Source organism: Acomys russatus, chromosome 15, assembly GCF_903995435.1.
Source record: "Acomys russatus chromosome 15, mAcoRus1.1, whole genome shotgun sequence".
Lineage (NCBI taxonomy): Eukaryota > Metazoa > Chordata > Mammalia > Rodentia > Muridae > Acomys > Acomys russatus.
In genome coordinates, this window is record NC_067151.1 from 61,242,488 (window position 1) to 61,266,584 (window position 24,097).

General features: G+C 51.3%; 2 protein-coding genes across 4 annotated transcripts in view; both read left to right on the forward strand.

The window, feature by feature from the left end:
• Smg5 (SMG5 nonsense mediated mRNA decay factor) overlaps positions 1-17,556 on the forward strand; it is a 29,608-nt gene extending 12,052 nt beyond the window's left edge. Inside the window, exons 7-22 of the mRNA XM_051157459.1 lie at positions 662-740; positions 2,431-2,556; positions 2,655-2,723; positions 3,622-3,830; positions 4,384-4,521; positions 4,687-5,301; positions 6,459-6,634; positions 7,507-7,582; positions 8,187-8,362; positions 9,434-9,592; positions 13,778-13,837; positions 14,127-14,286; positions 14,599-14,689; positions 15,378-15,452; positions 15,810-15,948; positions 16,108-17,556. Of these exons, the coding sequence (XP_051013416.1) occupies positions 662-740; positions 2,431-2,556; positions 2,655-2,723; positions 3,622-3,830; positions 4,384-4,521; positions 4,687-5,301; positions 6,459-6,634; positions 7,507-7,582; positions 8,187-8,362; positions 9,434-9,592; positions 13,778-13,837; positions 14,127-14,286; positions 14,599-14,689; positions 15,378-15,452; positions 15,810-15,948; positions 16,108-16,191 (2,432 nt within the window). The 3' untranslated portion in view covers positions 16,192-17,556. The remainder of the gene's footprint in view (positions 1-661; positions 741-2,430; positions 2,557-2,654; positions 2,724-3,621; positions 3,831-4,383; positions 4,522-4,686; positions 5,302-6,458; positions 6,635-7,506; positions 7,583-8,186; positions 8,363-9,433; positions 9,593-13,777; positions 13,838-14,126; positions 14,287-14,598; positions 14,690-15,377; positions 15,453-15,809; positions 15,949-16,107) is intronic.
• A 2,814-nt stretch (positions 17,557-20,370) lies between these two features.
• On the forward strand, positions 20,371-23,923 carry Paqr6 (progestin and adipoQ receptor family member 6). Of its 3 annotated transcripts, none has more exons than XM_051157460.1 (8): positions 20,371-20,445; positions 20,879-20,954; positions 21,565-21,692; positions 21,795-21,997; positions 22,075-22,201; positions 22,697-22,793; positions 23,002-23,152; positions 23,477-23,923. In XM_051157460.1, exons 1-8 carry the CDS (start codon positions 20,375-20,377, stop codon positions 23,749-23,751), a joined length of 1,128 nt encoding a protein of 375 aa, XP_051013417.1. In that variant the 5' UTR covers positions 20,371-20,374; the 3' UTR covers positions 23,752-23,923. The 3 variants fall into 3 exon arrangements, with proteins under 3 accessions (XP_051013417.1, XP_051013419.1, XP_051013418.1); XM_051157461.1 differs by having other exon boundaries at positions 20,386-20,445; positions 21,365-21,692; XM_051157462.1 differs by lacking the exons at positions 21,795-21,997; positions 22,075-22,201.
• Positions 23,924-24,097: the final 174 nt, after the last annotated feature.

Genomic DNA, 24,097 nt, shown 5'->3' on the forward strand with positions numbered 1-24,097 from the left:
AAAGAAAAATGAGCAAGTCTCAATAGAGAAGAGAGGAGAAATGGCTCCTGTCTGTGAGGTCTCTGTAGAAAGAAGAAATCATGCATCAGCTTACCAAACAGGAGGGGTAGTGGAGAAGGGGTAAGGTTCTATCACAAGGCTGGAGATGGAGCTTAGTTAGTAAAAGGCTTCCCAAGCCTTGTGTGTGATCCCTAGTACTACAGGAGCCACGCCTGGTGGTGCATACTTAGAATCCCCATGCTTGAGATGGAGAATTTGGAAGATCACATGTTCAAGGTCATTCTTGGCTATATGCCAAGTTCGAGACCAGCCTGAGCTATGATATCCTATCTCATTATATATATTTAAAGATGACATTATAGACAGAAATGGGGATTCACATGTAGGGTGTAGTAAGGAACTCAGACATTGATCAAACAAACTGAGCTAGAAGAAAGGAGAGGGCTCCACTAAAGAGCTGCAGTGTAACAGCAGTTGCACCCCAGGGTTCGGGTAAATCCTGGAAAAGCAAAATGGAAAAATAAAAGAATGATGTGCTGGTCACTTGAGGTTCCAGTTTTTTTGGTGCAGGCCCAGCATTTTCCCCCTGGAGTTCTCTGATGCTTAGTGTTGGTTGGGCCGACAGCCTTGGACTTAACCTCATGAATTCTCTTTGATCCAGGAATGCCATTCAACCAGCTGGGCACCCTTGCAGGCAGCAAGTATTACAACGTGGAAGCCATGTACTGCTACTTGCGCTGGTAAGTGTTTGCCACTCTCTCCCAAGCCCTGTGGTCCTGCTTTCACATCTGTATCCTCTCTGCTTTCTCTCTGCCCATCTTTATTCTTTCCGTCCTTCACATGCTAGATTGAGGGTCTCTTCATTCAGGGGCTCCCTGACATAGCCTTGCTTCATTTTACAGAACACACGGATTTATAGGCCCTTGAGATGTTAAAACACAACACTCTTATGGTAAATGTGAGCTTGTTTTCCTTTTGTTGTTCCTATGTTTGTTTTAGTTTTGTTCTTTTCGTTTTCTGAGACAGGGTCTCTCTCTGCAGCTTTGGCTGTCCTGGACTCACTTTGTAGACCAGGCTGGCCTCGAACTCACAGTGATCCACCTGCCTCTGCCTCCCAAGTGCTGGGATTAAAGGCGTGTGCCACCATGCCCAGCTTTGTTTTTGTTTTTGAGACAGGGTTTGCTGTGTACCTATGGCTGGCCTAGATTTCACTGTGTAGCCAAAGCTGACCTCAAGCTTGTAATGGTCCTCCTTCCTCTATTAAGTGTATATACTGAAATAGATGCTGGCTTTCTGTAGAGGGAAATTTTGGGGTTGGTTTGTTTTTTATTTTTTATTTTTCTGGGTTTTGTTTTCTTTTTTTCTTTTCTTTCTTTTTTTTTTTTAAGGTTTTTTGGAGACAGGGTTCTCTGTGTAATAGTCCTGGCTATCCTGGGCTTGCTTTTGTAGACCAGGCTAGCCTCAAGCTCATAGTGATCTGCCTGCTTCTGCCTCCCAAGTTCTAGAATTAAAGGCATGCGCCACCACACCCAGCTGCATATATGTTTTTACTTTTCATGTATTCCTGGTACCCAATGAGGTCAGAAGAGGGCATTAGATTCCTGAAACTGGAGTTAAAATGGTTGTGAGCTACCTTGTGGCTGTTGGATATCAGAAGCAGGAAGATCAGGAATTCAAGACCAGCCTTAGCTACATGAAACCCTGTCTCAAGAAAACAAAAACACAACCACCAAAACAAGCATGTCACATAGTCCCAAAGTTGTTGGTTTTGTAATGAAATAGGCACATTGAAGATTCAGCACTACCATGTGCCAACTGTGTAGCCTTGCGTAGTTCGTTCTTGTAGGTTCTTTTGTTCTCTCTATATAGGTAGATGGTATAGGGTACATTGTGTGCCTGACCCAAGTTAAGTGTTGAAGCATTAGCAAATAATGCATTTAAATACACTTGGTTGCAGTAAATGCTTGTACAATGCTACTCATTGCAGGTTAAGATGCTATATTTCAGGGGTGATAAGTTAAGCTTGTAACAAAGTAAGATTCATTGCTACCCTTTACATAAGAGAAGAATAAAGATGATAACACTTTTACTTTGATGAATCCATGTGTGTGTCTGTGTATCCATCCCTCCCTATATCCCTCCCCAGAAAAGATTGCTAAAGAGTCTTTACCCTGAGTTTGTACAAAGAAATTGAGGCTGAAACACCCTCTATTTAATAGTAATGGTTTCTTTTTTCTTTTCCAAGACAAGGTTTTTCTGAGTAGCCATGGCTTCCTCTAAGTCACAGAGATCTGCCTGCCTCTGCTTCCCAACTTCTGGGACTACAGGCCAGGCCACTGTGCCTGGCTGGAATGGTTTCTTAAGGCCCCTTTCCCATTTCCTCCTATTCCTCTGTCCAGATGCAGTAGCTTACCCCTGTTTCTCCTTCAGCATCCAGTCAGAGGTGTCCTTCGAGGGAGCCTACGGGAACCTCAAGAGGCTATATGACAAGGCAGCCAAAATGTACCACCAGCTGAAGAAGTCTGAGACCAGGAAGCTCTCCCCTAGCAAAAAACGGTAAGTGGGACCAATGGGGAGGAGGCCTGAGTGGCTGCAGTGGGACAACAGGGACTCTAGAGCCATTCCACATGTACCCTGGGTGCCTTTCATTTCAGATGCAAAGACATTAAGAGGTTGTTGGTGAACTTCATGTACCTACAAAGCCTGTTACAGCCCAAAAGTAGGTGAGTAGACATGAATGTGAACAGGCAAGTCTTAGCCTAGGCGCTCGTTACATTGGTCAAGGAAGGAGCATTTGAACCGAGTTTTTCTGTGGGAAGGGTTCACCAGCTAGTTATCTTTGGCATCCACACTATTGTGTCTGAGCCTGTCCTGGTGATACAAGGTGAATGAATGACTAACTGACTGAGTAGACACCCACGTTCTTTTTTTTTTTTTTTTTGGTTTTTTGAGACAGGGTTTCTCTGTGTAGCCCTGGCTGTCCTGGACTCACTTTGTAGACCAGGCTGGCCTTGAACTCACAGCGATCCGCCTGCCTCTGCCTCCGAGTGCTGGGATTAAAGGCGTGCGCCACCATGCCCAGCTGACACCCACATTCTTATGTGGGTTTTTTGTTTTTGTTTTGTTTTTCCCCCTCTGTTTCATGTTGAGGCTGAAACACCCTCAAGAATTGTTAGTTGTTTTTGTCAATTAAACAAAGGCCTTGCTCATACTGTGCAGCTTCAATATTGTCTTCTTTTGACATCAGACACCACCCTCCCTGCCAACCCCACACACACAGTCTCTACTTTAGGATCTGGTAGTATTTCCTTTTTCTTTTCTTTTCTTTTTTTTCTTTCCCTTTTGAAACAGTGTCTTACTATGTGACCCTTGTGGATCAGGCTGGCCTCTGGCTCACAAATACTGAGATTAAAGGCTTGCTCCATTGTACCCAGCTGATGTGTTTGCTGCTTGCTTTTTTTGTTTAATTCCTGTGCTTGGGGTTGAACCCAGGGCCTTAGGCATGCTTGGCAAGCATTTTACCCTTGAACTACATTCCTAGACTCTGATGTTTGAATTGTCCTTTTCTTTACCACCCCCACCCCATCACCGATATCCCTTGTTCCTCTTGCCTTTCCACAGCTCCATGGATTCAGAACTGACCTCACTTTGCCAGTCAGTCCTAGAGGATTTCAACCTCTGCCTCTTCTACCTACCCTCCTCACCCAACCTTGGCCTAACGAATGAGGATGAGGAGGAATGTGAAAGTGGATATGCTTTCCTCCCTGACCTCCTCATTTTTCAGATGGCCATCATCTGCCTTATGGGGGTACACAGTCTGAAGAGAGCAGGTACTCTATACCATGTCCCTTTGCTCCCCACTGTCCTGTTAGCAGTGTACTCACAAAATATCCTTCCACAAGTAAGCCCTTCCCGCCTAGGTAACTACCTGGTTATAGAGTGAGGACTAGGGAAACTACTGATAGGACCTCCTGTGAAGGAGCCGAGGCGGCTGTAGGTTCCTAGCTCTCCCCAACCCCACTCCCTAGACAGCCACGTGGTCTCCATGGTCCAGGCTTTGGTATTGGAGCCCTTAAAGCAGTCTGGAAACCTTCTGGCAGACAGTGCTAGGTGCCACAGCTCTTGGGTTACCAGGAACAGTCTCAAAGCCCAAGATCGGTGAGCTAGGATAAGAGGGTACACCTATATGAAAAAATGTGGGGTGAGCTGGTACATCCTAGTTTGTGAGAAGGCATATACTATTCCAAAGACTTGAGAAACTTTTATTTTATTTTATTTTTTAACCATAGAACTAGCTTTGAAGAGTAGTTGTGTCATTGATGAGTTGAGAGCAGGTAAAACAGGATGAATTGATGATGCTTACTCCTGCTCTTCTGGTTTTAGGATCCAAGCAGTATAGTGCAGCCATTGCTTTCACCCTGGCCCTCTTCTCCCACCTGATTAATCATGTCAACATACGGCTGCAGGCGGAGCTGGAAGAGGGGGAGAACCCTGTCTCAGCTTTTCAGAGTGACGGCACAGGTTCAAGGCTTGGGGAGGGTATTGGAAAGTTTGCATGGGTCTTGCGGGGGTTATAAGGAGGGTAATTCATGTCTAGTGGGAGGTGGTGTGAGAGGGCACATTGCAGCTTACAGGCCCTAAGTTTTTCTATTCCGCCCCCCCCCCCCGACTTTCCTCTTTACACAGATGAACCAGAGTCAAAAGAACCACTAGAAAAAGAGGAGCCTGAGCCTGAGCCTGAGCCTGAGCCTTCCACTTTGGTGCCCCAAGCTGATGAGGGCAGAAAGAGCCGCAAGCACTCCCGACTCTCTTGTCTCCGTCGCCGCCGCCGTCATCATCCTCCCAAAGCTGGTGATGACAGTGACCTGAGTGAAGGTTTTGAATCAGACTCAAGCCATGACTCTGCCCAGGCCAGTGACGGCTCCGACAGTGGCTCTGACAAGAGTCTGGAAGGCAGGGGGACCGCATTTGATGCAGAGACAGACTCAGAAATGAACAGCCAGGAGTCCCGGTCAGACCTAGAAGACATGGAGGATGAAGAAGGGACACGGTCGCCAGCCCTGGAGCCCCCTCAGGCCAGATCAGAGGCTCCTGATTCCCTCAATGGCCCTCTGGGCCCCAGTGAGGCGAGCATTGCCAGCAATTTACAAGCCATGTCCACTCAGATGTTCCAGACCAAGCGCTGTTTCCGACTGGCTCCTACTTTCAGCAACCTGCTCCTGCAGCCCACCACGGAACCTAACATTGTGGCCAATCCCAGGGCTTGTGTCAATGGAGATGTGGACAAGCCTTTAGAACCAGGTACCTAGGTCTCTGTCTCCTTTTTGAGTGCATGAGGGGCCACTTTCACTTAGAGTGACCTTGCCCTTGATGCTTTGCTGTCACTCAGGAGTCTTTTCCTGTGCACGTACTCATTCTAGCTTCCAAGACATTTGTTGTCTTGTTGCTTTCCACCACAGACTGCCCTGTGGCTTTGGGCTCTTCCTTCCTCACATTGGCAGTTGTACTTCTTTCCCTCATGGTGTCAGCTCCTGTCAGAGCTCCTAGAAGCTAAACATAATGCTCCTCTCAGAGCAGTACATTTAAATGACACTCAAGTGTCATCTTTGTGGAGTGTCACCTTTTTTATGTCAAGCACTAGGCTAGACTGTTTTGGAGTGTTTTCTTTTGCTACTAGTGGGGAGCCAGCCTAGGAGTTTATGCAAGCTGGCCAAGTGTTGCACCACTGAGCTGCACCCCTGGGGGTCACAGTGTTGTCTTATCTTCGCTTAGCAGTCTGTAGTGGAAGAGCTGCCCTCCCTGCTCTAAGGCTATCTTTAACCTCAGACTTTGTACGGGGTGCTTCCTTTTCTGGAGCTTGCAGAAGCATGTCCTTTCTGGCCTTAGTAAGCCCACTGTTTGTTTTTGTTTGGTTTGGTTTTTGGTCTTTTGAGACAAGGTCTTTCTATATAGTCATGGATGTCTCAGAACTTGCTCTGTAAACCAGGTCTCAAACTCAGAGATCTGTTTGCCTGTGCCTCCTGAGTGCTGGGGTTACAGGTGCGCACCACCTTGCTCAACCAGATAAGTCTTTGTTTTTGCTTTTTTTTTTTTTCCGAGACAGGGTTTCTCTTTGTAGCCTTGGCTCTCCTGGACTCACTATGTAGACCAGGTGGACTCGAACTCACAGAGATCCACCTCCCTCTGCCTCCTGAGTGCTGGCATTAAAGCGTGAGCCACCAATGCCCAGCTGAGATTTAAGAAATTTTAAATGAAGCCAGGTGTGGTACATGTCTTTAATCCCAGCATGAAGCTTTTGGTTTAAATTTGTGGGCTGGGCAGGGGGCTAACCATGAGTGCTATCAGAACACAGACTGTAGGTCGACTGGAATGGGTGGGTAATGTTCCCTGAAAGCACTGGACTGTTGCCAAATGCCGTTCACTGCTTACCCTATTTTCTCTCCTTTGTCCCATCCCAGCCTCTGAGGATGGCTCTGAGTCAGAGGGGAGCGAGTCCAGCAGCCGCTCCTGTCGCAATGAGCGCAGCCTTCAGGAGAAGCTTCAGGCCCTGATGGCTGAGGGCCTCCTTCCTGCGGTGAAGGTCTTCCTGGACTGGCTGCGGACCAACCCTGACCTCATCATCGTGTGTGCACAGGTGTTTATCCCATGTCCTACATCTTCGGTTCCCACAAGGTTGGAAGGGGCCTAAGCAGCCCAGAGCCTGACTGGCATGGCAATAGAAGGCATGGTCTTTTCCCTCAAAAAGCCTGTGGCCAGGGCACAGAGAGGGGGCTGCTCGTTCCTGCTTTGTGTTTTCAAAGCTGACTTAATAGCTAACGTTCTTGGTGATGTTGAGGGCCAGACACGGTAAACAGGAAAGAATACTAAGGAAAGAGAGACAGCAAAGTGGAGGGCAGCAACAGAGATGGGAACTTAGGGCAGATTTGAGGCTTTCCAGATAGAGGCTGGGGCTTAGGAGAGGTACTCTTAGGAGCCAGTGCTGTTAGGTTTGCTGCCATAGGGACAGGCTGGGGCCATGCCTGCACCACCTTGGGATGAGAGCCTCAGTCTTGAGCTTGTTGTAGACTTGTGCTCAGTGTTGAAGTCTTGTTCTGGTGTGAAAGACCCTGATCCTTTCCCTGTGAGTTTCCATTGGCTAGAAGCCAGCTAACTCCTGGCTCTCACTGTCACAATCTATAAAGCTTCTCCTGGGGGCTGTACTGTCTTTTTTAACCAGGTTCCCTTTTTTGAGACAGGGTCTCTCTGTGTAGCCTTGACTGTCCTGGACTCACTTTGTAGACCAGGCTGGCCTCGAACTCACAGTGATCCGCCTGCCTCTGCCTCCCGAGTGCTGGGATTAAAGGTGTGTGCCACCACGTCTGGCCTAGGTCCCATTTCTCAAGTCGTCCACGAACTCTTCCTCTTGCTAATGTGCCTACCCAGTCCCTCTGGGTCTCATAACACAAGGTCCCAGGTGTACCTGCCTTGCATTGTCTCTGGTTGGAGACTTCTCCTTTTTCTCCCCAGAGCTCTCAAAGTTTGTGGAACCGCCTGTCTGTGTTGCTGAATCTGTTGCCTGCAGCTGGTGAGCTCCAGGATTCTGGTGAGTGGGGCCCTAAGACTTCCTCCCTCTCACTGGCCCCTTCAAACTGGCTGGTCCCCATCCTGTAACTTAGCTTTTGGGTAAGAGCCTCCCTAGCACATAGCACATATGGTCCAGGCCTCTCCAGTTCCCACACACACATTGCTGCTCCTGAGCCTGGTGGCCTTGTGTGTGAGGAGGTGTGTTTTCTGGGGAAGAATGGTGTGGCTAAGAGCAGGGAGGAGTCTGAGAGCCAGGCTTGTCGTCACCATGCTGCCTGCAGGCTGTGAGGGCTGACATCCAGAGTTCATCATCAGCTCGTCCTCTGCCACCTTCCAGCTAGAAGGAGCCTGCCATTCTTCTGGAGCCCTTCTCTCACTTCTGTCAGGAGCCTTCCTGGGCTGACTATCCTTGTTCTCCCTTCCTGGTTTCTTCTCCAGCTTCCAGCTCATATGACCTAGAGTTCTGTCTGCTTAGCCCCTTGTGTCATCTCTCTTCCCTCCCCTCTGTCCATCTGTCATAGGGCTATGTCCTGTCCTATCAGCCTGGTAATTCCCTATAGGAGGTTTGCATCTCTGTGTGGTCATTCCCCAGGGCACTGGTCTGATATTTTCCTTCTGCCTAGGCCTGGCCCTGTGTCCTGAAGTCCAGAGTCTCCTTGACGGCTGTGAGCTGCCCGACCTCCCTGCTAGCCTGCTGCTCCCAGAAGACATGGCACTGCGTAACCTACCTCCTCTCCGAGCTGCTCATAGACGCTTTAACTTCGATGCAGATCGGCCCCTACTCAGTGCTTTAGAGGAGGTAAGGCACAGCAGCATTTCTTGGCTGGGGCAGGACACCCTCGTACAGACAGGGAGCATCCTCAAGGCTATAGGCTTATCCTGACCGGTGTCTCTAAAGCTGTGCTACTAGTAGTGTGTCCTGCTGAGGGCAGGGCAAGTTAATCAGGGTGAGGAATTTTCAGCTTCTCTCAGCCAGAACTGAACATCAGTCTAACTAGCAGAGCCTGAAAGCACATATGGTGCTCTTTGCTCAGCAGCTTTTCCCCTTGAGTCTGTTACCATATACGCCATCTGGGGGCAGCAAAGAGAAGCCAAGCGGGCAGGATACTGAGTTTCCTTGGCCTTATCCTGGCTACTTCCTCCAGTCAGAGAAGCATGGCTGTACTTAGTTTATATGTTAGGGTTCTAGGTCAGATTTCTAGCTGGTGGGAGGGTTACTGATGAAAAAAATTGGGAACTGTGAACCTAGTAAGCTCCTTTTTTTTTTGTTTTGTTTTTTTGTATTTTGAGACAGGGTTTCTCTGTGTGGAAACTGTCCAGCTGTCCTGGACTTGCTTTGTAGACCAGGCTGGCCTCGAATTCACAGAGATCTGCCTGCCTCAGCCTCCCTAGTGCTGGGATTAAAGGCATGCGCCACCACACCCAGCAGTTCTTATTTTACATGTGAGAAGCTAAGAGCCTGAGGAGAGATGGCATTAGAACCCAAGTCTCCTCACTCCTGGACCCGTGCCTTGTCTGTCTTTCTTTGTCCTCTTTGCAGTACTGAGGATCAAACCCATGGCCCCATACCTGCTGGGTAAATGCTGTGCCACTGAGTGACACTCAGCACTCTCTGTTTCTGTCTTCAGCCCAAGGCCTGGCCTTCTGGTCCTTCTAGGAGTTTGTGCCCTGCTAGCCTCTTCCTTTTCTACAGTCAGTGGTTAGTGGGTCCACATCTTGGTGCCCTTCCCCACCCTATATGCCACGTGCCTTTCCAAGAAGCCCTTGCTGCCATGAGGTGGCTGGGTTAGCAGGAGAGAGGGAACAAGGGCTGTTGAAGTAGCTGCTAAGGGTGCCTGCTCAGATTGGCTCAGTCTCCATTCTTCCCCAGTCGGTGGTGCGCATCTGCTGTATCCGCAGCTTCGGGCACTTTGTTGCTCGCTTACAAGGCAGCATCCTGCAGTTCAATCCAGAGGTCGGCATCTTCGTCAGCATTGCTCAGTCTGAGCAGGAGAGCCTGCTGCAGCAGGCACAGGCCCAGTTTCGTATGGTGAGTCAGCCTTCCCTTCCCTGGGATTCCTGAAGAACCAAAGTAAGGGGCTCAGATGCACAGGTGATCCTCATGGGAAGAACTAGGAAGCCAGTTTGGAGGTCTAGCAAGGCCTAAGAGGTGGGGCTGCTAGGTAGGGCATGAGAAATACTTTGAGCAGACTCAGTGTGGCTCAAGATCTCTCCTCAGACTAACTTAGTCTTGAGGCCATTTCTCTCACCAGTGAGTCTGTGAAATGAAAAGGTCACTGAACCTTGCTTGGCTAGCTTCCTATCACTTACAAGTGCAGGGATACATGGGATCAGCTATGGTTGGTGAGAAGATGGAGAGATGGTGCCTGTCAGGCACCTTGCACATTGTCCTGGGGAGGGATGCTCAGCAGGTATTCTCACGGCTTTCCTTTCACCAGAGGTTAAGACTGGGGGATGGAACAGAATGTGGGGCTTAAACTTGGAGGAACTCTCTTGTTTCAGTCTTGGTCCCATCCAAAGAGCAAGACGTGTCCTTTGCTGCTCACACAAGCACTGAGTCTTCACTCTGCTATGCTTGTCAATATTTTGGGCGTGGGGTTAAGCAGGAGATGTGGTGGTCTCTCTACTTGTTGGCCGCCTACTCTCTGACCATTAGTGTGCTTCTCTCTCGTGTGCAACCTGGCAATGTTGTTCCTCATGAGCCGGTTAGCTCTAGTTCCTTTGTAGTGTGGGTGTCTGGTATAGGAACTGTACCCCTCCTATGTCAGGGAGATCAGGGCCCTTCATCCCAAGCCAGACTGTTCCCTAATGCTCCTTTTTTCAAAGCCATGAGCCAGCAGCTTCCTGATCTGAGTCTCTTTGCCGTGGACGTTTTGACAGGCATGTGAAGGGGACATGTTCCCTAAAAGCTCCCTTCCTTGCCGCTTTACGAACAAGCATATTTTGTTAAGAACAAAGCTTTTGCGTTAAGGCTCATATTGTTACCCTGTACAGGAAAACATGAGGGTGGAGCTACAAAAATAGTGACTGGGAAGTTGTACAGCTTCAAAATAAAAACTTTTAGAAGTTTTGCCGGCATTGTCTCTTAATTCACAGGTCCCAAAGAGGTAGGGACTGGGGACAGTGAGTACCTCCCATGTGGTGCTGGTGCTACAGGCCACACTACTTCCAGCTCTGCCTGGGTCACAGACTTGACCCAAGTAGCTCATCCCCCACTGGTATTTCCTACCATGCACTGAGCATTCTTAGCTTAGTCTGTTCTACAGGTGCCCTTTCATTTCACTGGCAACATCCTGTGGTGTGGGTGCCCACGTCCTTATTTTATGTCTGAGAAAACAAAGGAAGGGTCTAAGACACCAAGTCAAGTTGGGGGAAAACCTTAGGGGCTGGAGAGATGGCTCAGAGGTTAGGAGCACAGTCTGTTCTTCCAGAGGTCATGAGTTCAATTCCCAGCAACCACATGGTGGCTTATAACCATCTATGTGAACTGATGCCCACTTCTGGGCATATATGCAGACAGAACACTGTGTACATAATTAATAAATAAATATTAAAAACAAAACCCAAAAGCCTTAGCCTTAGTTATTTGATTTGTTTCAGTTTTAGTCTTTTTTTTGTTTTGTTTTGTTTTGTTTTGTTTTGTTTTGTTTTGTTTTGTTTTGTTTTTCAAGACAGAGTCTCTCTGTGTAGGCTTGGCTGTCCTGGACTCACTTTGTAGACCAGGCTGGCCTCGAACTCACAGGGATCCACCTGCCTCTGCCTCCCTGAGTGCTGGGATTAAAGGCATGCGCCACCATGCCCAGCTAGTTTTAGTCTTTTTTGTTTGTTTGTTTGTTTGTTTGTTTTTTGTTTTAGTCTTTTTTAATCATGATAAGATTACAAGTATATGTCACCATGCCTGATACCAGACCTGAACACTTATCCCTACTGTTCTGTGCTACTTTGGGGGCTTAATTTCTGTGTAGCCCATGTGCTCACCAGAACCTGCTGTCCTACTGCTAAGTGTCTGCCAGCTGATTTTTTGTGACAGGGTTTCTATGTGTAGCCCTGGCTGGCCTGGACTCACTTTGTAGACCAGGCTGGCCTTGAACTCACAGTGATCCATCTGCCTCTGCCTCCCAAGTGCTGGGATTAAAGGTGTGCACCACACTGAGCGGAAAAAGGATTTTTTTTTTCTTTTTAAAGATTTATTTATTTATTATTATGAATACAGTGCTCTGTCTGCATGTATACCTGCAGGCCAGAAGAGGGCATCAGATCTCAGAGATGGTTGTGAGCCATCATGTGGTTGCTGGGAATTGAACGCAGGACCTCTAGAGGAGCAGTCAATGCCCTTAACCTCTGAGCCATCTCTCCAGCCCCCAAAAAGGATTTCTTTCTGAGGCCAGCAGACCTACTTCTGAGCCGCTAGACTGCGGTGGTGACCGAGGGGCCTTGATTCCCTTTCTGGATCTTGAAATTTCATAGTGACGATTTAGCATAAAAGGTCAGGTTCATTGGCTCAAGTTCTGCAGTGAGAAAAGAGGGACTTTGTCTATTTGGTGTTCTCCACTTCTGTAAGAGTGTGGCCTTCACCTCTGGTCTTCTGTTCTTTCCTCCTCTGCCAGTGCCCCACAAAGGGGCATGCTTGGCATTTGGGGCAGGGCAATTCTTTTTTTCTTTCTTTCTTTTCTTTTTTTTTTGAGACAGGGTTTCTCTGTGTATCAGCCTTGGCTGTCCTGGAGTCTTTTTGTAGACCAGGCTGGCCTCAAACTCACAGAGGTCGCCTTTATCTGCATCTCGAGTGCTGGGATTAAAGGCGTGTGCCACTGCCACCTTCTAGCAGAGCAGTTCTGAACTACAGGAGTCTACAGGGTAGGAGTGGGTCTTGCCTAACCCTGTGGTAATTTTTTTGTTGTTGTTTTTGTTCTCAAGACAAGGTTTCTCTGTGTAGCCTTGGCTGTCCTGGACTCGCTTTTTAGACCAGGCTGGCCTCGAACTCACAGCGATCCGCCTGCACTCTGCCTCCCAGGTGCTGGGATTAAAGGCGTGCGCCATCACGCCCAGCTAACCCTGGGGTAATTATCCAACTATTGGTGTGTACTATTGGTACTATTAACTATGGACTGCCCATTTCTACAATTCTATGTGATGCCCTATGTTACATTTGGTTATATCCCTTACTTGACAGTTCTCAGCTTTTTTCACATTGTTCATCTCTCTTGACTGCTTTGAAGAGAAGCAAACCATTTACTTTGTAGAGTTGTCTGGTTTGGTCTCATTAGAATGATGTCTGAAGAAACACTTGGCTTACCTAAGAGCCTTCAGTGGTGCCATCTACCTCACAGGACAGATTGGTTTTTGTTGTTGTTTTAAAATAATTTATTTTATTTTATGTGCATTGATGTGAGGGTGTCAGATTACCTAGAACTGGAGTTATAGACAGTTGTGAGCTACCATGTGGGTGCTGGGAATTGAACCTGCGTCCTTTAGAAGAACAGACAGTGCTTGTAAACACTGAACCATCTCTCTAGCCCTGGCAGATGGTATGAAGGGCTTGGAACTTCATTTTGAAAACTGAAAGAATTCCAGATAAGATGACATTGGACAGTTTTAGGAAACTGTGGTTCTACTTAGAGAACGGGCAGGAGTCAGGGGAGCCAGTGGCTTAGAGCTCCCCGAAAGGCTTCTTCTTAGGCTAAGCCTTGTGCTCATGAGTAAGGGGAGGGCGTTGGTGTGCTGCTTGGAGGGCTCACTTGACAAGGCTGGCCAGCTGATGTGCAAGAGAAGGGAGACATAAGCCGTTCTGAGTGTTCTAACTTTGGCAGTTGGTGGTTCATTTACAAGTGAAAGAAGGAATGGATGGGGCTGCCGAGCAGGCAGGTGCATGTGTGGCCTGGACAGGATGAGCAGGTCTAGGCTAATTCTGCACATGGGAAAACAGTGGCAGGCTGAGAGCAGGCCAGGGTATGTATGAGCAGTGTCCCCTGAAGGGGACCAGCTAGGAGGAGCAGAGGGTCAGAGCTCATGGCCTAAAGAACAACAGGTAGTGTCCTACATGCTAAAAATGCTTGCTGTATTCTTCCCATGTGGCTGTACCGGGCATGGCCTACTGCAGGTCACTCATGGGGGTTGAAGAGTGAGTCCATGCATCCCTCCACTCCTGCAGAAGGAGTGTCAGGGACTCGAGGGGAGAGCCGTAGCCACGCTTCTTATATCTGTGGTTTCCTTGTAGGCAGAGGAGGAGGCTCGGCGGAACAGGCTCATGAGAGACATGGCTCAGCTACGATTACAGGTGGGCTATGTGCACATTTTCCTGTTCTTGGTCTGGACCGCTCCTCCAAGAGCTCTTCCTGGCCTCTAGCCTGTTCTCCCTGATGCTCAGATTCCCTTCTGCTTTCCTCATCTCCTTACCTCAAGCTTCATGTTCACCCACTTTCCCCCAGGGTCGCTGGTGGAAAGACTCCTCTGTCCTTGTAGCACTAGGGGAAGCCCATTAGAGCTACCTTGTGTCTTCTTGCTGTCCCCTCAACCCAGGCTGCTGGGCTTCGTATAGCTCCAGCCACTCGGCCTTTTCTTACCAGCTCGAGGTCTCCCAGCTGGAAGGGAGCCTGCAGCAGCCCAAGGCCCAGTCAGCCATGTCTCCCTACCTCATTCCTGATACCCAGGCCCTCTGCTACCACCTCCCTCTCATCCGGCAGCTGGCCACCAGTGGCCGCTTCATCATCATCATTCCAAGGACAGGTAAGCCTATCAGGAGGTTACATGCAGATGGGCTGTGCCTCGGGATTATTTGAGGTTCAGTATATATGTGGTCATGGTCAAGTCCTCCCACTGTGGACTGCAGAAGGCATGGGAAATAGAGAAACTTGAGTGGAAGTGCTTGCAGGGCTATTAAGTGTATTGCTGGCTGGTCATGTTTTCAAAGAGATTCTAGAACCTTGTGGGCGTCACAGTCCTGCCTGCATATGTTTCCTGTACTGTATAGACATTTCCTGTACAGTGGTCTGCAGTCCGAGCTTACCATCTTATCCTTACTCCCACTCTATGCACCAGTGATTGATGGCCTGGATTTGCTGAAGAAGGAACAGCCAGGGGCCCGGGATGGGATCCGGTACCTGGAGGCAGAGTTTAAGAAAGGAAACAGGTGAGTGCAGTGTGGCTGGGACCTTTGTGTGTCCTGGGTCAGTTATCTAGATGTGCTTAGCAGCCCTTTCCCTGTGAATGAGAGGCGTGCCTCAGACCCTGTCACACAGTCCACATGCCACTTTGGGAGGTCGAAGCTGCTGAGATTAGAATAGCCTAAAGCCTTGGAGATCTGAGCCGCTGCCTTGTGTCTCTGAGGCGGACTCTGGGCAGCACCTGCTAGGAGAAAAAGCACCAGTTGGGATCCCACGCTAGGCCCGGGCTTCTTTGAAGGAGCTGTCATGCTTCAGTTGGTGACCAAGGATCAGATTTCCTCTCAAGCCCTTGGGGCTGAGGGAGCAAGAGAGGAGGAGCAAGGCCCCCCTCCACTCTGCCTCTTGCCTGCCTGGCCAGGAAGCTGCACAAGGCCTGTTTGTTTGGAGGTCACCTCCAGAAGCTTCAGTTTGAAAGCATCTGCTTCAGCTGCCTTCCTGGCTCCTCCCCTGGGAAAAACCAGAAACTTGATGTTATCAGTAGAGAAAGCCAGCCCAGCGTCCAGGAAGCTACTTAAAATGGCTCCAAACAGCTTGTTGGGAAGGACACAGTTCCCTTGTCTTCCTGAGCTGACACGCCCTGTCCAGCCACAATGGCCTGCTTTGAGTAAACCGCCCTCCCTATCCCCTGTCCCACCTTTGTCGTCTCCTTCGCAGATACATTCGCTGCCAGAAGGAGGTGGGAAAGAGCTTTGAGCGCCATAAACTGAAGAGGCAGGACGCAGACGCCTGGTAAAGCCCGCTCCCCGCTAGAGCCTGTCAGAAGCTGACTCTGCTAGCCCCTCTCAACTGCCTTCTGCCCTGGGAGCAGGGTGGGCCAGCATAGCCTGCCAGGATCCTTCCATAATTCCAAAGTAGCTTCAGCCCAGAGCCCTTCCCTCCCTTGGCCAGAGATGCCTAGGGTCAACATGTTTGTCTACAAGCCCTAGCTCATACTCCAAGGCCAGCTTCTAGAGCCCATGGCCACCAGCTGCCTGCCTCCTCTTGTCTCCCAGCACTGTCCCAGTCCCCAGCGTGCCCTGCCCTGCAGAGTCTTACGCTCAGATTATGGAAATGCTTGCTTTTGTTCCCTTTGCCCCACATCCGCAGGGCTCTGTATAAGATCCTGGACAGCTGCAGACAGCTGACGCTGGCCCAGGCGGCAGGGGAGGAGGACCCAAGTGGCATGGTGACCATCATCACAGGCCTTCATTTGGACAACCCCAGTGCGCTCTCTGGGCCCATGCAGGTGAGTCATGGTGGGGAGGGGGAGGGCAGTCCGGAAGAGGTACCAGGGAGGAATCGTCTCCAGATCCTCCAGACAAGCTGCCGTTTCTCACCTTACCCCTTGCCCCACCTACCATTTCAGCTTAGGCCCCCTCATCTTCCCTCCTCCATCATTCCACAGGCTGCCCTGCAAGCTGCTGCCCATGCCAGTGTGGATGTCAAGAATGTTCTGGACTTCTATAGGCAGTGGAAGGAGATTGGTTGAGACTGGCTCCCAGGCCATGCCGTGGGGCTGACTCCAGATTTCTCCTGTTCTCCCTGGCTACCAGGATCACCACCTGTAGTCGCCCCACCACATACACCCTCAAGCGCGCAAACAGGAAGGAGGGCCAGCTGCACTGAGGCTGCAAGCAGGGCCTAGGAGCCAGCTGGGAGGATGGGGGCCCCCTGTTGCCAAGGCGAAATCAGGAAAGTGAGGGAAGTGCTTGGAGTAGGAATGGCTTGTGGGATCCCTGGCTAGCCTTCCACTTGAACTCCCCTGCTGTCCCCAAGGGTAGCGGCAGGGGCAGGCATGGGTGTCTGCATTTCATTGGAGCAGTTCCTGGACTCAGAGGAAGGACGCCAGAAGGGCCCTGTCCTCACCCTAGATATGCGGTGGGTGGGGCTGGGAGATACTGGAGTGTCTGCATGGTTCTCTGCAGACCCAGCCCATCCTCAAGGGTTCCCCCGACCCCTGTCTCCCATGGGGGTCGGGCAGCTCTGGAGCCAGCTGTGGGGGCTCTTAAGAAAGAGGGGCCTGAAATGGCCTGTACCACAGAGCAGGGGCTGCACACTCCAAGGCCCCACTTCCTTTCTTGCTGTTGCCCAGCTTCCAGGCCCACTTAGGGTGTGGTCTGCCTGGCTGTATGCCAGCAGTTGTCCCTTCCCCGCCAGTTCACAGTCACTGTGCTTTGTGCTCTTGGATGCTGTGCTGGGATAAGGGGTGCCAATGAGGGAGTGAAAGCCAAGGCCACCCATCTCACCATCCAGGGAGGGCTGGAGAAAGGGTGGCCGAGAGGCAAGATCCCTGGAAGCTGCTTACTCAGGGCCCTCTGTTCTTACCCTCCTTTTTTGCCCATCCCCAGCACTAGAGCCTCAGTGGGCTGAGCGAGGGCTGGCTTTGGAGTGTCAGATGACACAGGAGCAGAGATCATGAATAGTTGGGGGGTGGGAGACGCGCAGAATGGCATCCTGAGAGCAGAGCAGTAGGGGAGGCTCTGGCCAGGGCTGCCCCAGTTCCACCCCTCAGGCTGGAAGAGGAGCATAGTTGGGGCTGGGTTCTTCTCTGCTTCCCCCTTCTTACCCCAACTGGCCTAGCTGCTTTGGCTGTGCTTAGAGGAGCTGGCTTCCTGCCTTCCACTAAGACAAAAGGTCTGGGAAAATCAGGGGACAGTTGGGGTTACCACATTTCCAATTCTGACAGAGACTTGAGACTCAAGCGTCACTTAATAAAGATCCCCTCCCCAAGCCTACTCTGTCTGCTGTGCCTTTTGTACAGGAGCCTTGTGGGAGGGCCTGGATGTGCTAGGCAAGGGCCACACTGTAGAGAAATGCTTTCTAAGTGAAAAACAAGGAGAGCCAACTGAGGCTAAGGCCCAGGTAAGAGTCAACTTTGATGGGGCTGGAGAGAGAGCTCAGTGGCTGAGAGCACATGTTGCTCTTGCAAAGTCAGCGTTCGGTTCCCAGCACGCACATGGTGGCTCTGGCCATCCAGAACCCCAGAATCAGGGAATCTGATGCATCTTCCACTTCTGACTTGACAGGCGCCAACCATATACATGGTGTGAATTCATCCAGGCAGAGCACTCACACACAAAAGGTTGGCCTTGGTCAGAAGATTTTACTGATTTTTGCTTATGCATGCCATAAACACTGTCACCGTTATGTTTCTTTGTGCCTCTTGAGTGATGGGATCAAAGGCATGTGGCTCTATGCCCAGCCAGTGTTCTTACCCTCCTGGCAGATCATGCTTTTCCATCTAATAAGAGTGCAGAGGATTTAATGGTGCTTGAGGACCCTACATTGCCCCCTCTGAGCTAGCTGCCTGTAGCTTTGCCTTTGGCCATAAGTCGCTGTCTCCTTTGTCATGAGAATCAGAGCCCATTGACTTGTCCATCTTGGTGTCTAGTAAACATTTACATCCCAGCATCTACTGATCCCCAACAGGCCTGGTTAGACTACTTACCTTTGGGGTATTTGGGGCTTTTTGTTGGTTGTGGGTTTTTTTTAGGCAAGGTTTCTCTGTGTAGCCTGGGCTGTCCTAGACTCGATTTGTAGACCAGGCTGGCCTCGAACTCGCAGCAATCCGCCTGCCTCGGCCTCCTGAGTGCTGGGATTAAAGGCGTGTGCCACCATGCCCAGCACCTTTGAGGTATTTTGGAAGCAGCTTCCGTAACCACTCCTGTGGCCTAATGGCTCCTAAGTCCTTTATAACATCAGTTCTATCACTTAGAGTTTCTTTCACATCGCTGCCACTTGTAGAGGAACTTTAGTTCAGAACATGGCCGCTCTGGCAAGAGATCACATCCAAAGATCTAGGTCCGCGTGACCTGGTACAAGATGGAGGCCAGCAGATCTGAGTTCAAGGCCAGCCTGGTAGAGAGCAAGTTTCAGGTAAAGAAAAGCTTAGGTCCAGGCGTGGTGGTTACACACTATTCCCAAACAATGAAGATAAAGTTAGTTTGTAGAAGGAAGCACCCTGTTTTAAAGTCATGTCCAGTTGGCAGAAAAGGTCAAGATTTGACAATAGCATATGCCCAACTCTGACGAGAACAGAGAGGAAAATGAAGGTACTTAAGGGGCAATGCAGAGAGGAGGTAGTTTTACTGGGAGAGTTTTACAGAGAGGTTGAGAGAACAGGCTAGACACAGGTGAGGTCAGAACGAGCCAGACACTGAGAAGGAACCAGAAGGTTAGAGCAGACTGCTGAGTTAGTTTGAGGCCAAGCAGAGCAATTCAGAGACCAAAAGAGAAGTCAGATTGAATAAATCAGCTGTGAGAGGAGTTTGAGCCAGAACAGCTGAACTGAATGAGCCAGCCCAGAGCTCAGTAAGAACAAGTAAGGGTGAACTTACTAAGCAGTAAGTCTCGGGGGCTGAATCGTTCTAAGCCTAGGTTAGATTGTACAGAGGTTAGAAGCTTACAGGACTAGGCCTAGGTTAACAGAGGCACTAAGCCTCTGAAACAATTGGAACAGGCAAATAAAACACCATGTCTCAAAAACAAAACAAAATTATTTTTACAACCTCTGAACTTAATAACCACCACATGCAGTTTAGTGAGTTAAGGAAACTCAAGTAGGCTTCCAAATTACTATGTAACCAACCTGCCTTTGGTGGTTCCTTCTCTCTCTCTCTCTCTCTCTCTCTCTCTCTCTCTCTCTCTCTCTCTCTCTCTCTCTCTCTCTCTCTCTCTCCTGGTTTACAGTATGGTGCTCTAGGAATACACTGCCTGGGGTGGGTTAGTTGTTCCCAGCAGGGTGGTGCCCCCCAAGAGGAACAAGGAATGAAGCTGGAAGCCTCCTGGGTTGCCATTGCCAACTCAGGGTAAATTAAACCGGGTCGTCCTTCCCAGGGAGGCCAACACTTATTCACCAAGGGCAAAACAGGATCGCTTTTGGGGTGGAGCTGAAATTTATTTCAGATCCTCCTGCCTAGCAACCTCAAATCCCAGGAGACTTGGACCAGGTGTCATCATCAAAGGAGATTAGGCCACAGCTTGGGCCTATAGCCTGGTCTAGACAGCTCAGTGAAGTGGGCCCAGACACACCCTGAAGGGCTGGCTGTGTGCAGGAGGCCAAGTGAGCTGCCTGCTAATGGGGCTGGGCCACCCTGTGCTGCCCCATGACAAGGCTAAGATTGTTTCCCAGCTTCCCCCTGTCTCTCCAGTCTGCCAGGCCTGGCGCACATCCCTCTCCACTTTTCTCCCTGTCAATCTGGCTGGCAGGAACCAGACTCTGCCTAAGGAGTTCACTCATCCTGGCTGGTCATGGGGTAACGCAGCCCACATCTGGAGAAATGGAGGTGAAGCATCTGCTGAGCCTCACATTCCTCTCTGCAGCAGAAATCTCCAGAACCTATTCCAGGGACCCCTCCCAGGATCATCTCAGCCCTTCCCAGGGCAGCTGGGCAGCAATCAGGACAGGCACCTTTCCTATACCGCTGCTTCTCTTGGGATGAAAGGTCTGGGGACCAGGTTTGTGTTGTCAAGCTGGGCAAGGTCCTCAGCACCAAGCTCAGAGGACAAGCTAATTGTGAAGTCCCCTAGATCCCTGCAAAACGCGCGGGGCTAGAAGCAGGAAGAGAGGGTGGAGTTGCTGGCAAGTTTTAGAAAAGGAGAAAGGGTCCTATCGGTCCAGGCCAGTGGCCCCGCCCACTTCATTGACCCCGCCCCTGCGCCCGTGCCAAGGAATGTGCTGGGTGAGGCGGCTGAGAGGCGGGCGGGGCAGGCAGAGCCGAAGCCACCCGAACGCAGCGCACAGGTCTGGGCTGAGGGGCACGGGACCCCGGACGGGCAGGGGCTCCGAGTGCCCCCCAAGGGCACAGGTGGTGTACTTTGACAAGAGGAGGGAACACCCTAATTCCATGCCCTCCTTAAGCAATTTCCTCTAGGGCACCAATTTTACGTGTCTCGGTCCTCTGCAGGGGGGTGCCTCCTGGAGTCAGGGTTCTGGCTGAGGCACAAATGGGGTTACCAACTGGAGGCAGTCTCGCTGCTGGGGGCGGCGGGGGGCTTCACTGCAGGCCCGCAGAGGCCGAGGACTTTTCCCGCAGGACTGAATGCCCAAGGCTAGGGCCAGGAGCGGGAAGGGGGCCACCTGTGTCGGAGCCCATCCTGGGCTCAGAGGCTGACTCCAGCCTGAATGTGGCCGTAGGAAACTGGATAGGTGCCAATCCCTGACCCTCTGTTCCCAGGTCAGCGTGGAGGTACCCGGCCACCATGCTCAGTCTCAAGCTGCCTCAACTCCTTCGCGTCCATCAGGTTCCCCGGGTGAGGGGCTCCAACTAGTCAACCTTGGTTCTCGCCCAGAAGGCTCACTGGGGCAGGGATTTTTCTCCTGTTAGCTGTTAGGGAAGTGCCTCCTGCAAGCTAGCTTTACCTTTCCATTGCAGTATAGACCTGTGACCCCTTCCCCACAGCCCCAAATATCCCCCCATCCAAAACACTGTGTGTGTGTGTGTGTGTGTGTGTGTGTGTGTGTGTGTGTGTGTGTGTGTTCGTGTGTTCTCCCATCCTATCTGATCCCGGTGTTCTGGTTCTGTTGTTTGCCCCGTGGGGTTTGGAAGACTGTGTGGTAAGAAAGGGCTTGGGTTGAGTTTGGCTTGGGACCACTGTGATTGCCGTTGCATCTTCTATCCTGTTGCCAGACACTTTTTATTTTGTTTTGTTTTTCGAGACAGGGTTTCTCTGGGTAGCCCTGGTTGTCCTGGGAACTCGCTAATGTAGACCACACTGACCTCAAACTTGAGATCTGCCTGCCTCTGCCTCTCAAGTGCTGCCGTTAAAGACATGAGCCACCACTCCCAGCTGCTACCAGCCACTTTTCTTGAAGGAGAAAGGCCTGCATACCATGACTCCTCTGCTCCCCCACCACCCCCAGGTGTTCTGGGAAGATGGCATCATGTCTGGCTACCGATGCCCCACAAGCTCGGCCTTAGATTGTGTCCTCAGCTCCTTCCAGATGACCAATGAGACGGTCAACATCTGGACTCACTTCCTGCCCACCTGGTGAGCGAAGGCTCTGCCTTTGGTTCAGATGGGGATGCCAGGCGGGGACCAGGGACTGGCCAGGCACTGCGGCATCGGCGCCTGAGCAGGTGCCTGGCTTAGGTACTTCCTGTGGCGCCTCCTGGCGTTGGACAGCCCCGGCTACCGCGCAGAGCCGTACCACCTTCCATTGCTGGTCTTCCTCCTGCCCGTCTGCCTCTACCCCTTCGTATCCTGCTGCGCGCACACCTTTAGCTCCATGTCGCCCCGTGCGCGCCACATCTGCTACTTCCTGGACTACGGGGCGCTCAGCCTCTACAGCCTGGGTGAGCTGAGGGCAAGTGGGGGTGAGGGTGGAGTGCAGAGGGTGAGCCCACAGGCCTCAGCTCGCACCTCGCTGCAGGCTGCGCCTTCCCTTATGCCGCCTACTCCATGCCGGCCTCCTGGCTGCACGGCCACCTGCACCAGCTCTTCGTGCCCGCTGCTGTGCTCAACTCCTTCCTGTGCACCGGCCTCTCCTGCTACTCGCGGTGGGTTCTGGGCCTCCCCATTATTGTTAAAGTTAGGCAAGGGTCAGGGTCAGCTCACTGCTCTTGAGCCACCCTAGTCCCTCTCCAGTACAAGGTCTTACTGTGAGCCAGTGTTATCCTGGAAAGCCATTTGTCTTTATAGCCACTTAGCAGATGGGGCATTTACAGTGAGGGGTGGGGGTAATCCTGTGTCCTAAGGGTCTTTTCTTTTCTTTTTATTACATCTATTTATTGTGTGAGTACCATACCTGTTGAGCTATCCACCAGCCCCTAATCCTTTCCCTCCCTCTACACCATCAGCTGAGAGAGGGTCTTATATGGCTGGTGTTCCTGCCTCGACCTCCCGATGTGGGAGTTACAGGCATGCCTCAACATACCTGTCTCCAGAGCGTTCTCTTAGCCACTGAGGTCCTTCACCCCTTTGGCCCAGGATAACTTCTTCTTGACCTATACTCACCCCAGGGTGCAGACCAACCTGCTTTTCTTGCCCCTCAGGTTCCCAGAGCTGGAAAGCCCTGGGTTCAGCAAGGCTCTCCGCACAGCCGCCTTTGCCTGCCCCTTCTTGTTTGACAACCTCCCGTTCTTCTACAGGGTAAGGGTACCAGGGCTCTCCTCAGAGCCTGCTCTGCCTGCCACCTTGACCTCAAGGTGTCCCTCAGCTCTCTGCCTGCTCTCCTGGCGGCACAGGCCCCTGCTGCTGCCCACCACCTCAACATCCCTTCTCCCACCAGAGCCTTGGAACATCGCCCCTTGTTTCTTCTCTCAAAGACGCTCCCTGGCAGTTCTCTTTTCTTCAACAGCTGCGGCTGTGTTGGGGCAGAGCCCACAGCTGTGGGCAGGACGAGCTGAGCTCCAGCCATGCCTACCACCTCCTCTGTGCGGTTCTCACAGGCTTCCTTTTTGCAGCCCGTCTGCCAGAGCGCCTGGCACCTGGGCGCTTCGACTATATTGGTGAGCACAAGCCTGGCTCAGGCTGGCCTGGCAGAGCTGAGAGGCTGCTTCCTCAAGTGCAGAGAGCAAGCTGGGAACATGGGGTATCCTAGCTGGAGGGTGGATGATAAAGCCAAAAGGGATACCCCAGCCCCTTCCAGACCCTCAGTGATGACAGGGCTTCAGGGCTTTGTACAACTCTGTCCATCCAGTCACTTTTCCAGAACTTCTAGGGATCAGGTTTTCTCTTTCTCAGGCCCAGAGGACAAATTGCCCTGGGCCGCAGGTGAATCTGTTCAAAACTGGGATGGGCCTATATACCTAACCAGCCCATCCTCTCCTCAGGCCATAGCCACCAGCTGTTCCACATCTGTGCGGTGCTGGGCACGCACTTCCAGCTGGAGGCAGTGCTGGTTGATATGGGCTCCCGCAGAGCCTGGCTGGCCACACAGGAACCCACCCTGGGCCTGGAGGCCACCATGGCCACATTGAGCCTGGCAGTGATTGGGAACCTGCTCATCATCGCCAGTTTCACAGCCTCCTTGCTTCGGAGGCCTGGGAGCTGCCCGTTGCTGCAGGGTGGCCCACTAGAAGAGGGACTCCAGGCTAAACAACAGTGAGGCCCTCTCTGGCACTGGCATGGAGGAGGGAGGAGACCAGGCCTCGTTACTGTGGAGGGCCTGAGAAGGTGGAGGTTATTCTGAACCTGAGTGGAGTGGCTGAAGAGGCACGCTAGAGGCCTGTTGGAAAGACAGATGACTCAAGAGGCAAGTGGTGAAGGCCTGTGAGTGGGACAGGTACCCTGACGGGAGCACAGTGGGAGGTGTGAGGCCTCCACATGGCCTCCACCCTGCAATCTGCTCAGCTCAGGTCACCCTGAGTGCTAGTTCCATCAGGGCCACATCTCTGCCCTGCCCCAGGGCCACATGGTAGCACACATCATCAACTGTGTCCCCACACCAGCTG